Genomic DNA, 13,602 nt, shown 5'->3' with positions numbered 1-13,602 from the left:
TTTACCCTCCCGCACAGGAATCAAGGTCATGCCGTCTGGCCGCTTGTTATTGCGTGCAGACAATCCGACCAATTCAATTCACATATAATTGACCAATTCACATATAGGACGGACTAGCATTCTATTGGTCGATTGTCACGTGGTTCGCTTGCCTAATATCGTCCAGCAGGTGTAGATTGTGCGGACTGATCCTGCATTTGCTGTGTATTTTACTGCTTTTCACTTTTTTCTTTCTGATCTTAAAAGGGATTTTAGATTTTTTAAATGGTTAAGGGCCCTGATAGCTGGATATTATTGGAAATTGCATCAGGGAATTTTCTCGTTTGATATACAGGCTTGAACCGCCTAATTCGTCCACAGCCGAGTTTCGTCGAGTAAGGCAGCTTGCTCATGGTGGATTTGTTGTTTTTCTGGATGCAGCAGGTTCCGAATCGCGGGGTGGCAATTTAGCTATGCTATCGTTATATCTGAAACCCCAGGACAAATCTACAAAAATGTACGCGGACGAATTTCCGCGAACAGCAGGAAAGCAATGGAAGCGTGCAGTGGATCTTTTTTCTGGGCCTTGCACATCGCCACACTGCACAGTGCACACCGAGCCATACCCATAACGTTTTTTCTGAGCACAAATGAAAAATGAAAGCAGATTTTGCTTTAGCTGATATACTTTAATTGTAATAATGTTTTGTAATTCGCAAATAAATTTGCAGTCAGCTAATTAACGTGAGGCAATCAAAAATAGTGATCGCACTTTGTTTGACAGATATGTGGAAACTGGAAAGTGGTAGTTGTCAGCAGTCAGCATGGTCCGTGCTGGTAGACGCATTTAAATCTTTGTCTCGCGAATGATCTGGTTGGCTGACTCCTCTACTCACATTTTTAGTTGAAACTAGCAAGTTATTAAGTACAGTGCAATAAACAGTATTTTTATGAAACAATATTCAGAATCCTAACGATTTTCGGTAGTGTCAAAAGCATTGATGCAGCTGTGTAATATACAGTAATCTACACCTGCTGCGAATGCGAGACGGAAACCACGTGACTAGCTTACCACGTGGTTTAATATGTGAACTGGTCAATTTAGGCGCTTAAGGAAAGTGAGTTGAACGGGTGGCTGAAAAAATCTCAGCCTTCGTTTTCGGTTTATTTCTCATGAATCACTTATCGCATCGCGAATTTTTCAGACTCACTTCGATAAACAATCTTTGTGACTAACCAAAACAATAAACCTTGTTTCAGGAAAACAAACCGTGCTTGATAAAAGTAAGGCCAGATGAAACTGTGTAATTATTGTATCCCAGCTTGATGAAGTCTTTTCGTAATCTTTTCGTAATTCTTTTACGTGCGTCATGTTCGAATACCTTTGACTGGTTCAGGAAGAAAATTGCCATTACATATTACCAACAGGAAAATGTTAGTTGGCACGGTGATTGCGCCGATTGAGCTATAAGGTCAGCAAATTTTGAGAGCTTACTGTAAGAATACAGTTTTTTAGCTACGTACTTCGTTTTTCGCTGTTTTTGTTACCAGTTTTTGCTGCGCAACAGGCGCAACACGAAATGCCGGCTTAAGTGAAAAATGTAGCCAAGGTATTGTCCTTACAGAAACCAGTTTGATCCAAATAAATTCCTAATGCACTGAAGGAAATTTACTTTTAAGCGGATCTCAGTGGATTTTACGAAAATTTGATGGGTTGGGTCTCGATTCTCCCTGTCCTGGTCAAATAGGGCCACTGAAAGTTGCATTGGTGAACAGCAAAAAAAACAGGAACAACTCCTCCATCAGAAACAGGAGTTAAACTCAGGGTCAGTCAGGTTTAGGAGTTCGGCGAGTTTGTCTGAGTAGCGTTGTGTTCATAACACTTTTTATATTGTTTTATCGTTAAAATCGCATGCTGTACGGTACCTTACAAATCGCGGCTAGATTTTCAAACCTAAAAAGCCGGCGGACTTCTAGTAATATCGTAACTCAATAAGTAGGCGCGGCATTCTCTGCGTTGATAGTACTCGTTTCTTAACAGTTTGTACGGCGAAAGCAGTTTATGATAAAGTATCGAAAGATGCAGTTGCTGTAAATTCTAAATTAAACGCATTGGGTTTTGATTTTTTTACGAGTTTCGGGAGAGGGATGCTTAAAGCCGCGATGTGCATTTAGTACGAGGGGATGGGGCATATTTAACATATTTAAGTGACGCGCCTATGATATCGCAGCTTAAACGAGAAAGATATTATTGTTATCAAACGCACTGATCTGTAAACACTAAAATTATCAGGACAAGAATCGATGATTCAGGGTGCGCCGAAATTGATTTGACGCCCCGGAGTGATAAACTAAGAGGGTGAGCGTAGAGACTATACGACAGCGTAGGTATATGCACCACACTGTGCACTATATCGGCTCGAATCCCGTGCTTCGTACCGAGAAAATGCATGCCTCGGCTTGTGGTAGCCCTGCCCCACGCCTTTCTGATTGGTCTTATTTTAAAACGCACCAATCAGAAAGAGAATTTAATTCTCTATCGAATGGTGTATGGCTTATCCAGAGTACCACTACATTGAGCCACTATAAACGTTGTAGACCCAGTCGCACTATACAAAAGTTGCTCTTCTGTTGCATTTATCTTTTGAACTAGGACGATTTACCACAACTTTACCAAATCCAAAAGTTTGTAAACTTCATTATCTTTCGATTTCATTCAGTTTTGGGATGAAAATCTCCCCGGGAAACTCCGGGTCTTGAAATAAGTGCAAACTGTGAAATCTGGTGTTTTGTACGTTAGGTTCCCTGGCAAACGGCATACTGATAAACTTGCATTGAGCGTGTCTGCCTTACTGAAACTGATAAAACTTGATACATACTTTCAAAAATTTTGAGTTGTCTAGCTTGTTACATCTTTTTAGAATTTTGGGAAGCCACAGAACATGAGCTAAAATCGTCTGTCACGATGATTAAGACATTAGGGCTACCGCACACGAGTTTCTGTGGCTGGCCCCATGCTTTAAGTATGCAGTGGAGATCGGCTCATATTCGGGCTGGCACGGCTAAAAATGCGGTTCCTCGTAGACCCTATTGTGGGACGTATATTCCCATCATTCCTTCCTTTTGGAATAGAAATCTTTTTCTTTCGATTTATTCAAAAACACTAAAAAGTTTCAGATTTTTTTCTCTACAAAACAAGCCTATGTGAGATACGATTGAGGCCATACAGAAAAAGTGGCTTTTCGCTAATAGAGTCTCTAGGTGAGCGTTTCTATTTCGTACGCACGGGGAGACGCTTTTAGCATTGATTTTGAGGGAAAGATGGGCGTTAAATTCGGATTTTACGAATATATTCTTTGTAACGTAGCACCAGCACAGTTTAAGATATGGTCACCAGTACAATAAAACTTTCAATTGTACACGATGCTGGTCGACAAACAATACAGGCCTGTTACGATACTACGAAAATAGTTTGTGAATGTCATCCTGACGCAAATCAAATCCTGGTTAAAGCGCCATTCTGTGTTCAGCTGCCCCTTATCTTCGGTTTAATACTTGTTCATCGTTTTGAGTTTTTGAAAATCCAATTATTCTGATGAATGTAATATATTTTTTACAACGAACAAAACCTAAGCCTTTTGGGCGAACCAAAGTTGAAGTATTTCTTGCACCCTAAAGTTTTATCTTTTTTACTTGTAGTTGAAGAGTAGGTGCGCTTAATACTTTATCAAAATACAGCAAATCATTATTATGCTTGAAATCACTTAAAGATCAAAATACATAGAAAACCGCATATTTTGGGAAACGTTGCATAAGGAACCAAAGAAGCTATCTCACAAAAAGCGTTAATTAAGCATTTTAAATGTTGATTTCTTCAAAGGCGGCGGTTTTAAAATCATGCTGCTATCACAAAATATGATTAGCATTGACAGTAATATAATTTTATCCACTGTTGAGGTTTAGGTTGAATTGCTCCCACTTCCTTGTACGACCAAACAAACCATGTTGTAAAAGAAAATACATCGACATAGTATAATATATGGAGTGGTAGGTAAGCTAGGTTTACAAACCGCTTTCGCTGTGAAATCGGCGTTAACCGAGAAAAATAAAGCTCAGTGACCTTCCGGGTTTGCGGTGTCAGAGGCCCCGGGGTCTGAGGGTGCAGACCACAGTGATTTCTCGGGTTGAACTCAGGTCTTGGAGTAGGTGAAGAAAATTAAAGTCATTAAAGGTCAACACAGCGACCTTTTAGGTTCGCCGCGTAAAGAACTCACGTTTTTTGGGGGTGTGAAAACATTAAATATTACTAAAGGTTAGATGTCACCCTGTTCGTACCACGGAAGAAACGGATACCCTTTTGTGCTACTGTATTCCATGTATCTGTAAATATTTTGGTTGTAATCTTATGTCCGCTATAATTTGATTTCACTGTTCTCTGCCAATCAGCCGGTATCCCTTCCTAATACCTATTCCCTTGTATTCTTACCGTACTAACAACTTATTAATTATTTAACATTTATGTATTGTTGCAGTCTTTTTTAGTGTAGTTTCGACGATGCACTTAAAGCATCTCACCTGGATTGCTTATACAGCACTTCCACGGAGCTAGACGTAAGGTCACGAAGCAGCTATGATTACGATTGCCAGAATAAAGAAACACAAACTCACTGTGCGGCCGGATCGCAGGCTTAACTTTATTAGTACGTCCCGTACGAACGGACGAAAAACTAAAATCAGGTTTAGAAATATGTAGAATGGGCATCTTCCGATACATGTGTCTAGTCATGCTACGCTCGTGGTGAGCTGGTCAGAACAGAAAGTCACACATGGTGAACCGCTTAGACAGCATTCATGCGCTTTAATATCGAGGTATTATCACGTATTCCGCAAGCACTCTGCCCGAATTCAAGGCGTTTCCTAATTTTTTATTTATGAAAACCAAGAACACGCTGGTGAATACATGCGGAATACGGAGAATACCGGGACACATTAAATGGAAGCTACAGTCATGTCTACAGCTATATGGAATACCGATGGAATAATTGGGATTACTGCTGAATGCCAAAGGTACTTTGTCATAGGGGCGAGATTGATATGCCTTCAGAGTGTGCCCGTACGGCGTACTCTCACTTACACTACCTGTATTCTGCCTTTATTCCTAAAGTATTTTCCCTCGCTTATCTCGCCTTCATGACTGATTTACTGCAGCTTCTTGCAGCATGTCAGCGCATTCCCACGTATTCGGTCTGTGTTCAACACGCATTCACCGCTCCAGCAGAAAACTAAAGAGATTTAAAAAAATACGTTGTCAACATGGACTGTTGATGATGGACAGCATACAGGTGAATTCCTGGGAGTACGTTAATGCAACACAGTAAGACAAAGTCAGATGCACTTGCAAAAGGCAGAATGCAGTAAAACCTCTCCTTAAAAACACTCTTTATTTGGTACACTCGTCTATAACATTCAAAATGTAAGGAACTGGATAGTCTCGTAGACTGTAGCATACGGAAGATACTCTTTATAGAATTCACCTCTTCATAACAGCTACATACACTTTCCGCGGAACCAAATGCAGTTTTACGGGTGAAGAGAACCTCAGTATTACATTCAGCTGCGGCTGCATACTCTGACGGTTCATACAGTAACGCGTATGTAATGTGATGCAATTACATTACATTAACGTCTGAAGGAAATAATTTTAGCAAACCCATTATATTGCTTTCTATAACTTTCTTAAAAGACAGTTAGTTAACAGTTAATTTCATCAAAAATTATATTTGGCATTGTATTTATTACGTTTTTAATGTCTTGTTAACTGCCGCAGTAATAAAATTTTTGTGGCCATCCCGCCAACACTTCACACTACTGTCCTTGCCCCCTAAAAACAACGCTGCCTTCTCTATAAAAATAAACCCGGTCATAACAAACGAACCGATGGAACCGTGTCTGTATTATATCGAGAGGTTTCGTATTAAGAGGTTTTACTGTACAACGTAAAGGCGCACAGGATAAGTGCGGGATGCATAAGAAAACAAGGTGAACTAAAAAGCGGCTGATTTTATAAAGTGGTACGAAGTGAACCATAGGTGCTGAAGGTCACCACAGGGACCTTTCTGGTTCGCCCCGTGAGGAACTCACGTCTTTGAGGGTGTCAAGAACCCGAAAGGTCACCATTGTGACCTTTCGAGTTCGCCGCGTGAGGAACTCACGTCTTCGAGGGTGTCAAGAACCCTAAAGGTCACTAAAGGTCACCGCTGTGACCTTTCGGGTTCGCCGCGTGAGGAACTCACGTCTTCGAGGGTGTCAAGAACCCAAAAGGTCACTAAGGGTCACCACTGTGACCTTTCGGGTTCGCCGCGTGAGGAACTCACGTCTTTTGAGGTGTCAAGTACCCTAAAGGTCACATTAGCGTTGGCTCTCCCCGTGAGGAACTTTGCACTTTGCATCACCTTAAAAGAAACGCGGGCTCGCTTCGCTCGCCCGCTTGATTAATCCATATTCCCTATGCTATCACAATATCACTTATTATTGATCAGATTTTATCGTTTCCTGTATAAACACATTCTTTGCGAGCTGTCTTTCGCAGAATGAATTAAATTACGGATATCACACATTGCTACAGGAAACTATCTTGGATTCCCATCCTCGTATCACGTATTTTTCGTTCGAAATTTGTTTTAACTTTACCCACGTCTTCGTTCAGTACAAAATTCGGTAATGATTAAGACAATATCAAAATGTTGATAGGATTTGTGAATGGATAAATTCTGCTTTATTAGTTGTTGACGAAACATCATTGTTAAATTGTGAAAATTTGACACGTATCGTTATCTGAAAATTTCACGTTGTCAAACAGATCATTGAAATATACTCAACTGAGCCAACAGGCTGGTCGAAGTATAAAGCTACGTACGGTATATGTACCAACATTGCGTTTGGCCCTTACGTCTGCAAAAAAGGTCGATGAAATTTAACTATTTTTAATAGTAATTCCAGGGATCTATGCAGTAGAATCGTTCGCTGGCTCAGCGAGTGAGGATGATAACCTTGAATCTTGAGCACTTTTTCCGTACCGGCTCTTCTCGTAGTAAAAGTATAAGACTACAGTGGGTAGGGAGACTCTGCTGAATGCATTTCGTATTCCGCCAAACAGCGATCGATAACAAATCCAGATCTCATGTCACTGATGTCATTAACAGCTGAAAATAGCCTCAAAATGCTTCCCAGCAGGCGAATTGATCGATGCGACAGAAATAATCTCTCCTGGAGAAGGGATACAATGTTGTATCCAGATGTGGGAACGCTCGAGTCGAGGCGGTACCTACTCTATATACAGTGCGAGTAGCGTCTCTGCGCCGGAACCCAATAGTTACGAGGGCACGTTCTACAGCATATCTTTACCAGAACGGAAGCTTGGCAGGTATCAAACGGAGTGCGCTACTATTGCGCTAAGCTCCGTCTTACGTAAATCCAAGAAATCAAACTTTTTACTTTTTTTGAAACTTAAAGTTGTAGTCGTATCACTCCTATGTAGACGTATTGTGGGCAGTGTATGTACATACATGCGTTTGCATGTTTGGTGAAAAACCATTATTATGGAAATAGTTATGCTTCTATACATTTTAGCTGATGCAGAATAAATATCTGGCCTGTTGAAACTGCTTCATTAAAGCGTGATCCCTTCGAGAAGGCGCGCAAATGCGAACCCAAACAGTAAACATGCCACAACAATCGCTAATAACACCACCAAGGAAAGCATAAAGTTACGTGGCTTAGTGGGTTCTCCCGGGGGCTTCTGCGGGACGGTAGTCTGTTTCGTTTCCTCAGTGCTATGATTGTTACCAACTCGTCCTTCAGGCCTAAGGCTGTGTGGCGTACGATCCGTATTTAACAGATACTGGGCGTTCTCCTTCAGCAAACACAGTTGTCGCTGTTCAGCGCATGCAAGGTACTTTGCGGCATTCTCCACATTGAGGTTTTTGCTCAGCATCAGTTCACAGAACGAGCGCAGATCTGTCACAGCATACTTATCGGCCATAATCAAAACCTTTTCTGCGTTATCAGGATTGACCTTTGCCATGTTGCATCCGTATAGATAGTCCAGAAATATGGTTACAGTTTCCCCATCAATATCATCCAGCTGGCATAGGGCGTGCTGTCTTTCCATGGAATCATGTGTTAGCATGGCGGAAAAAACAGGCGAAAACGCCATTAATAAGAGGCGGTGCACGGAGAAAGATTGGCCTTCACTGGAGCAAATGGTAAAGTCTGCAGATTGCAGATTAGTTTCTGCAGAAAACATGTCAGCCAGTCGGTTACAGAATTGCTGTCGGTAGATGGCTTGATCTGGTTCCCGGTTCAGAATGTGAAACGTTTCGGCTCCTGTCTCCAAGCTAACGTCCATGGTGACAGTAATGCAGTCATCCAGCAGTTGGGACGTAAGATCACGATGGCTGATTAGTTTGCCTGCTCCATATGAAGAATCAGCACTTCCAAACCGGATTGTCAACAGCTCAGTTGGGGGAACAATCTGCACCATGGATCTTCCGGTGGCCAGACTACAAAAAATCAAAGACCGAATACAATACTTTTCTGGATACCCGGTGATGCCGAAACGGTACGCACGGTTTCTTAACATACATAGATAACTTGATACGTGATTAGAAAATATTATTTGCAATAATTTTCTTTCCTGCTGCTATAATTATGTTGCGCAATGGTTTCTACGCTTTAACGTACCTATTTTCATGCTTTTATATTTTATTTTTCATTTTTATTGCGGAATCGATACGAGTATTGTAGTCTTGTACGTACTCAGTCCTATGTCATGTACTGTAATAATTATTGATATTACAGTTGCCTTAGCCAACTAACCATAAGCATAATTAATACGTTGACTTACATAAGTCTTTTATGGTAAGTACTTCGGAGGCAGAATTCTTCTCACGCAGTTTAAAAATTAATGTTTAATATCCATTTTCTAAAAAAATAACAAGTTCCGTAAAAGTTTATGTAGTCCGTTGGCCTAGTACTGCTATAGGAGTATGCCAAGGAAATATACTGAACAGAGACAACTGTTGTTTACACCTTATCCGACATCCAGCCAAAAAAGTTTGTTGTCCTGTGAACGACTTGGATTCCAAATCTGTGTCAGTGAGATACAAATACGCTGCCAGACTGAAGCCATCCATTCCCGGGTGTTCGGGGTCCACATGGCAAGGCTGTAGTCCAATCCGCCAGCGTCCCTGAGAATGGTTCATTCCCAGCTCCACCATGGTAATGCCGGCGTTAAACATGGTACCAGTATCATAAAGATGCAGCAAGAAGCCTTCGATAGTCCACTGCAGCGTAAATGTGATCTGCTGGTGAGCAGTAGATTCTCGCACAACGATATTTGATTTGCTGTGCATCACAGCTACAATCATGTAATTCTCAATGAGACACAATTAAACGAGAGAGAGAGGAAGAACCTTCTTCCACTAGACTACCGGTGTTACGTGTTGGTGTTGAAACCAGGAAAAATACTTTGCGCTGGTGCGATGGAAATATCAAAACTTTTTTGAGAAAGAACGCGATATAAACAAATGCATTTGGAGGAGAATGCAATGAGAACGTTCGCCAGTTTTAAGGCTTATAACCTAGAGTAGTACTCATAACTGACATCGGAATCGCTGTCGCGATCGATCGCAAGAACAGCATCCCTAGTGAATGGTCTGGCTCTTGCAGCTCCGCTGCACTCTACTTAGGCGGACTGCCATGCGGTTAGCTACAAAATCCGCAAATAGCGCAAGTTTAATGGATCAGCGGCACAAAAATCTGTGAGCACTAGTGCAGACTACATCAGTACTCGTACTTACTGTACAACGAATTAGACAGCTCGATATGCAGTTTGAAGAAACCTGTGTACATGTACAATGTCATGACCATACCAGTTCGAAATATTCAGTAGTAAGTAACTGTAAAACAATGCTAAGAAAGAAAGTGTTATTAAATTTGCTCTCACTATTTCAGATGGAACTGAACACTTTTATGGCCGATTAATTAACTAGCCACGGATGATTTTCCTTCTCATTTTTCTCGGTATGCGACACCTGTAGTGTAATTCAAGTGCTATTATCGAGCTGCACAAGTAAATATGGAATGATTCGACGACAACTGTACTGGTGTTACCACATTGTCAATTTATGATGACTTTTCGTTTACATCGTTTTCATAACTCGTTTACATAGTGTACTTTTGCAAAGATAATGCAGTTGTTTTCGACGTTAAAAAAATGCCTCTCCACAAACCGCCTAACGCGCTGCGCGCGGGCGTGATTGCTGCACCACAGCGAAGCTTTACTATCACGGCTCTCCAGTGGTGTTTATAATTTGCAATAAGCAATATGTACAGACATACCTATCATAACCTATTCAGTTTTTTATGAAGTTAATTATTTGTGCATTTTATTATTTGTGTACTTAATTTTTCGTATTAATTTTGCTTATGTATCTGTTTTTATGATCCGGTTGGAGTTGATTTTGTGCAGGGTTTATCTGCCCAGTTTGCACAAGACCCTGTACACCATATCAACCCGGGCATGGTAAGCACAATTAGACACAGCAACTTTAAGTTAATTGTGTTGAACGAGCCACGAAGTGCACGAACAGCGGGATACCGTATACATTCCGATAGCAAGTTGTAGACAACAGTTATAATGGCACCCATGGAGGCTGCTATCGTTGTGATATCGAAACCAGCGCCACATTATTGTCCATAGAGTTTTGCAAAACATGTGGTACATTCCGTACAATACTGATTAGCGAAATGAGACGTGTTGGTAGTTTTAACCGTTGCATCGCGGAATTAGTGAAAATCCCGTCGACAGGCTGATCCACCTTACATCTGCTGCCGGACTGCATCGCTTCCTGCCAGAATGTTCTTCCGGGCGGATTCGTTGAATTTCGGCTAATGTATTGACCTGTCGAACTTCCTGTCCGTGAGTTCGTGACAGATCTAGACTTTACCGGCTACCCGTTCCTTTGATGAATTTTTCACATTGTTTGGCTTGCGGTAAATTTGCCAAATGCTACTTGTAGCGTTTCGAAGTTAAATGCAGCAAATTGCTCTTAATTGCATTTTGTGCGTGAAATCGCTGATCCTCTGTGAGAATCTCTCATCTGTAAAAATGGCGTGTGAGCAATGAAAACAAAGCATAATCCTCAGTAGCCCAGTCAGTCTGCTTCGTTTGCAATTGCACCGCGTTAGTACCGTGATAGAACTTGGAAAAATACCATCTACAGAGTACTTCAATAGTGTAGTTAATTGTCTCACGTGTTAGGTCAAAACGAAGACTACTCGTAGTATAATGTGTGTGGTGCAATACCTATGGCAATACCATGCTATGGCATTACCTATGGCTATGCTATGGCTATGGTGTAGTGTGTCAATACCAATGGTAACCTGCGGCAATTTATTTGCCGGCTTTAGTAGCCTTGTACCTTTTGAAATCTGTGCCCTTTGAACCACTTCAACGGTTTAAACCGTACCGTGTATTGTGTTGATTTCTTAACGCCTCATAAAATTAACAAAAAGCAGAATAAAACATGAATACAAGTTTTGGTAGAAAATGAAAACCCATTGAAACGGAAACAAAATTTTTGTAGTTAGTGACGCGCAGTAAATCAGCCCCGAGTGACTAACGAACAGTTGGCTGGATAATTTGTTCGAAACCATGAACCAAAGCAGAAACGTACGGAGTAAAAGGTAGGGAAAGTTAGTGTACAGAGTGGTCACCAAATGTATTTGCGGTAAACAATTTAAACTCAATCATTTTCTATTCCTTTTTTTCTCGATTTTTGTTGAACAAATATGAAATAGGCAGAGCCAAATACGCAAGCAAAAGACATTTAGCGACATCCTAAGGAATTTTTCATAGCTTCTCGGAATTGAGGTAAATTACAGTGGTAAATAAGCGGATTGAACAGACAGCTAAGATATTGCAAACATAGCACAACAGCATAAATGGTGCCGTTCCAGTAGTCTGTGAACTCGACAAATAAATAGAAGATCATCGGCGGTATAAAACAGATGAAGACACAAAGACCCATTAGAGCAAACAGTCGGTGCATTTTGGCATCATCACTTCGCTGATTATCGTGGTTGTGATCCTTGTGGATAGCAACAACATTGGTGTTCACGGAACCGGTGCTGCTGCGTCGATTGCTTCTGCGAGCTAAATTATAAAAACTGGTATTAAAATTATTAATTTACAGGAGTTTAATTTCTTCTCATTTTTGATTAGAATAGTATAGATGACACGGAATAATTTTAATACGCCAATGTCCTTTGCAGTCCGGAATCCCCAGTTCCGTCATAGAAACCCCCGTATTCACCATAGGTTCCGTCTGATTCCGATAAACAGAAAAGTTCTTCACCGCCCACTGGAGGGAGAAGGATATACTCTCATGGTGGGTCTCCTCTTCAACGCAGATTCGCAGTATGTTGGCTTCCTGCTTTGTCTCTATCATCCCATTCAAAGAACGATTGGTTTTCTCGCCACCTTTACTGATTTTTTCACGAATCCTGTTGAAGAACATGTTTCTGCGGAGCCCCCCAATTCGTCACCAAGATCGCACAGTGAAAATATGCGGAGTGTGGGAAGAAGCAGATGCAATACAGGGATGGCGCGCAGATGCATAGGGGTGGCGCGCGGCTTTACGTGTTCGGCAGCTAGAATAGAGACCTTATGATCTCATTTCTATCGATCACATACACTACCGGCACTGCAAGCTAGTATTGGTATTGTGGAGCAACCGAGGAGGGGCGCACGATCTTATACTCGATCGATTGTTCAGTTTGCACGGCTGTGCGCGTACATAGTAATGAGTATAGGTAGTTCGTTCAAATTACTGCACGGCGATGGGACGTTTACTTCATTATTCTCCGAAGCTTGAATAAATGGTTCTATTCGCAGCGCTTCTCTACCTTTTGTTTTCGCGTCAATAAAATGAGCTATCATATAGCTATAACGCTCGCAAAATCGCTATACGGTTAGCATTGATAAACGAAAAATGAAATAATGCGTCTGAAGTTGGAAAAAATAATAGACCTACGAAATTATTGAAACATTTTCAAGCGAATACGTTGCTCACTGTACGGTCTGCAATGGCAGTTTTACCCAAATATTCTACTGTACGGCTCTGGAACAACTCAGTTGTACTTGTACTTCTGCGATTTCTGGATCCCACAAGTTTTACGATAAAGATCAGCTGAGGCAACGCGTTGGACTCCATATAGGCGTGGCACTCGCAACACTTGGCAACACCTGTATTCTGTAGTGACATTTAGTAGCATGATATCGGTCCCGTACTGTTGGATAAAGGTCCCGGTCTAGCCCGTTTTGACCGGAATACTGTAGAAAGGCAGTGTTAAATGATTGCTGCATTAACAATATTAGTGCTACTGTAAAACAAAAAATTTGTACGTAACGTTTGTGGCAAAAAAGCTTTACGTAACATGTGCGTTAAGAACCATAAAAATTAATTATTCAGTTCCCTTTTAAAAAGACTCATTTGTATGTTACTGCTCTTGCTCCCTATTTGCTGTCTGGAAAACTTAATATCAATAGCTACAAAAGTT

General features: G+C 41.2%; 1 protein-coding gene across 2 annotated transcripts; it reads right to left on the bottom strand.

Moving 5' to 3' along the window:
- Positions 1-7,634: 7,634 nt before the first annotated feature.
- Positions 7,635-9,549, bottom strand: LOC129594695 (speckle-type POZ protein homolog). 2 transcript variants are annotated; one of them, XR_008691222.1, is made up of 3 exons: positions 9,070-9,188; positions 8,885-8,962; positions 8,402-8,540 (listed from the first exon to the last, which is right to left on the bottom strand). XR_008691222.1 is itself a non-coding variant. In XM_055491467.1 (2 exons), the coding sequence occupies exons 1-2, from the start codon at positions 9,405-9,407 to the stop codon at positions 7,649-7,651; spliced, it is 1,230 nt and encodes a 409-aa protein (XP_055347442.1). In that variant the 5' UTR covers positions 9,408-9,549; the 3' UTR covers positions 7,635-7,648. The 2 variants fall into 2 exon arrangements, 1 of the variants encoding a protein (XP_055347442.1); XM_055491467.1 differs by lacking the exon at positions 8,885-8,962 and having other exon boundaries at positions 7,635-8,540; positions 9,070-9,549.
- Between the last annotated feature and the right edge of the window lie 4,053 nt (positions 9,550-13,602).

The sequence above is a fragment of the Paramacrobiotus metropolitanus genome, unplaced genomic scaffold, assembly GCF_019649055.1.
Source record: "Paramacrobiotus metropolitanus isolate TYO unplaced genomic scaffold, Prichtersi_v1.0 Parri_scaffold0000070, whole genome shotgun sequence".
NCBI classification, from domain to species: domain Eukaryota; kingdom Metazoa; phylum Tardigrada; class Eutardigrada; order Parachela; family Macrobiotidae; genus Paramacrobiotus; species Paramacrobiotus metropolitanus.
Note: the sequence above shows the minus strand (reverse complement) of the source record. Positions and strands in the feature narration are given on the sequence as shown.

Excerpts from the sequence above, each read along its gene's own strand:
- LOC129594695 (XM_055491467.1), bottom strand. The coding sequence starts at position 9,407 with ATGATTGTAGCTGTGATGCACAGCAAATCAAATATCGTTGTGCGAGAA. Across the intron at positions 8,541-9,069 it reads TTGGCTGGATGTCGGATAAG|TCTGGCCACCGGAAGATCCA; the intron begins GTGTAAACAACA and ends GATTTTTTGTAG.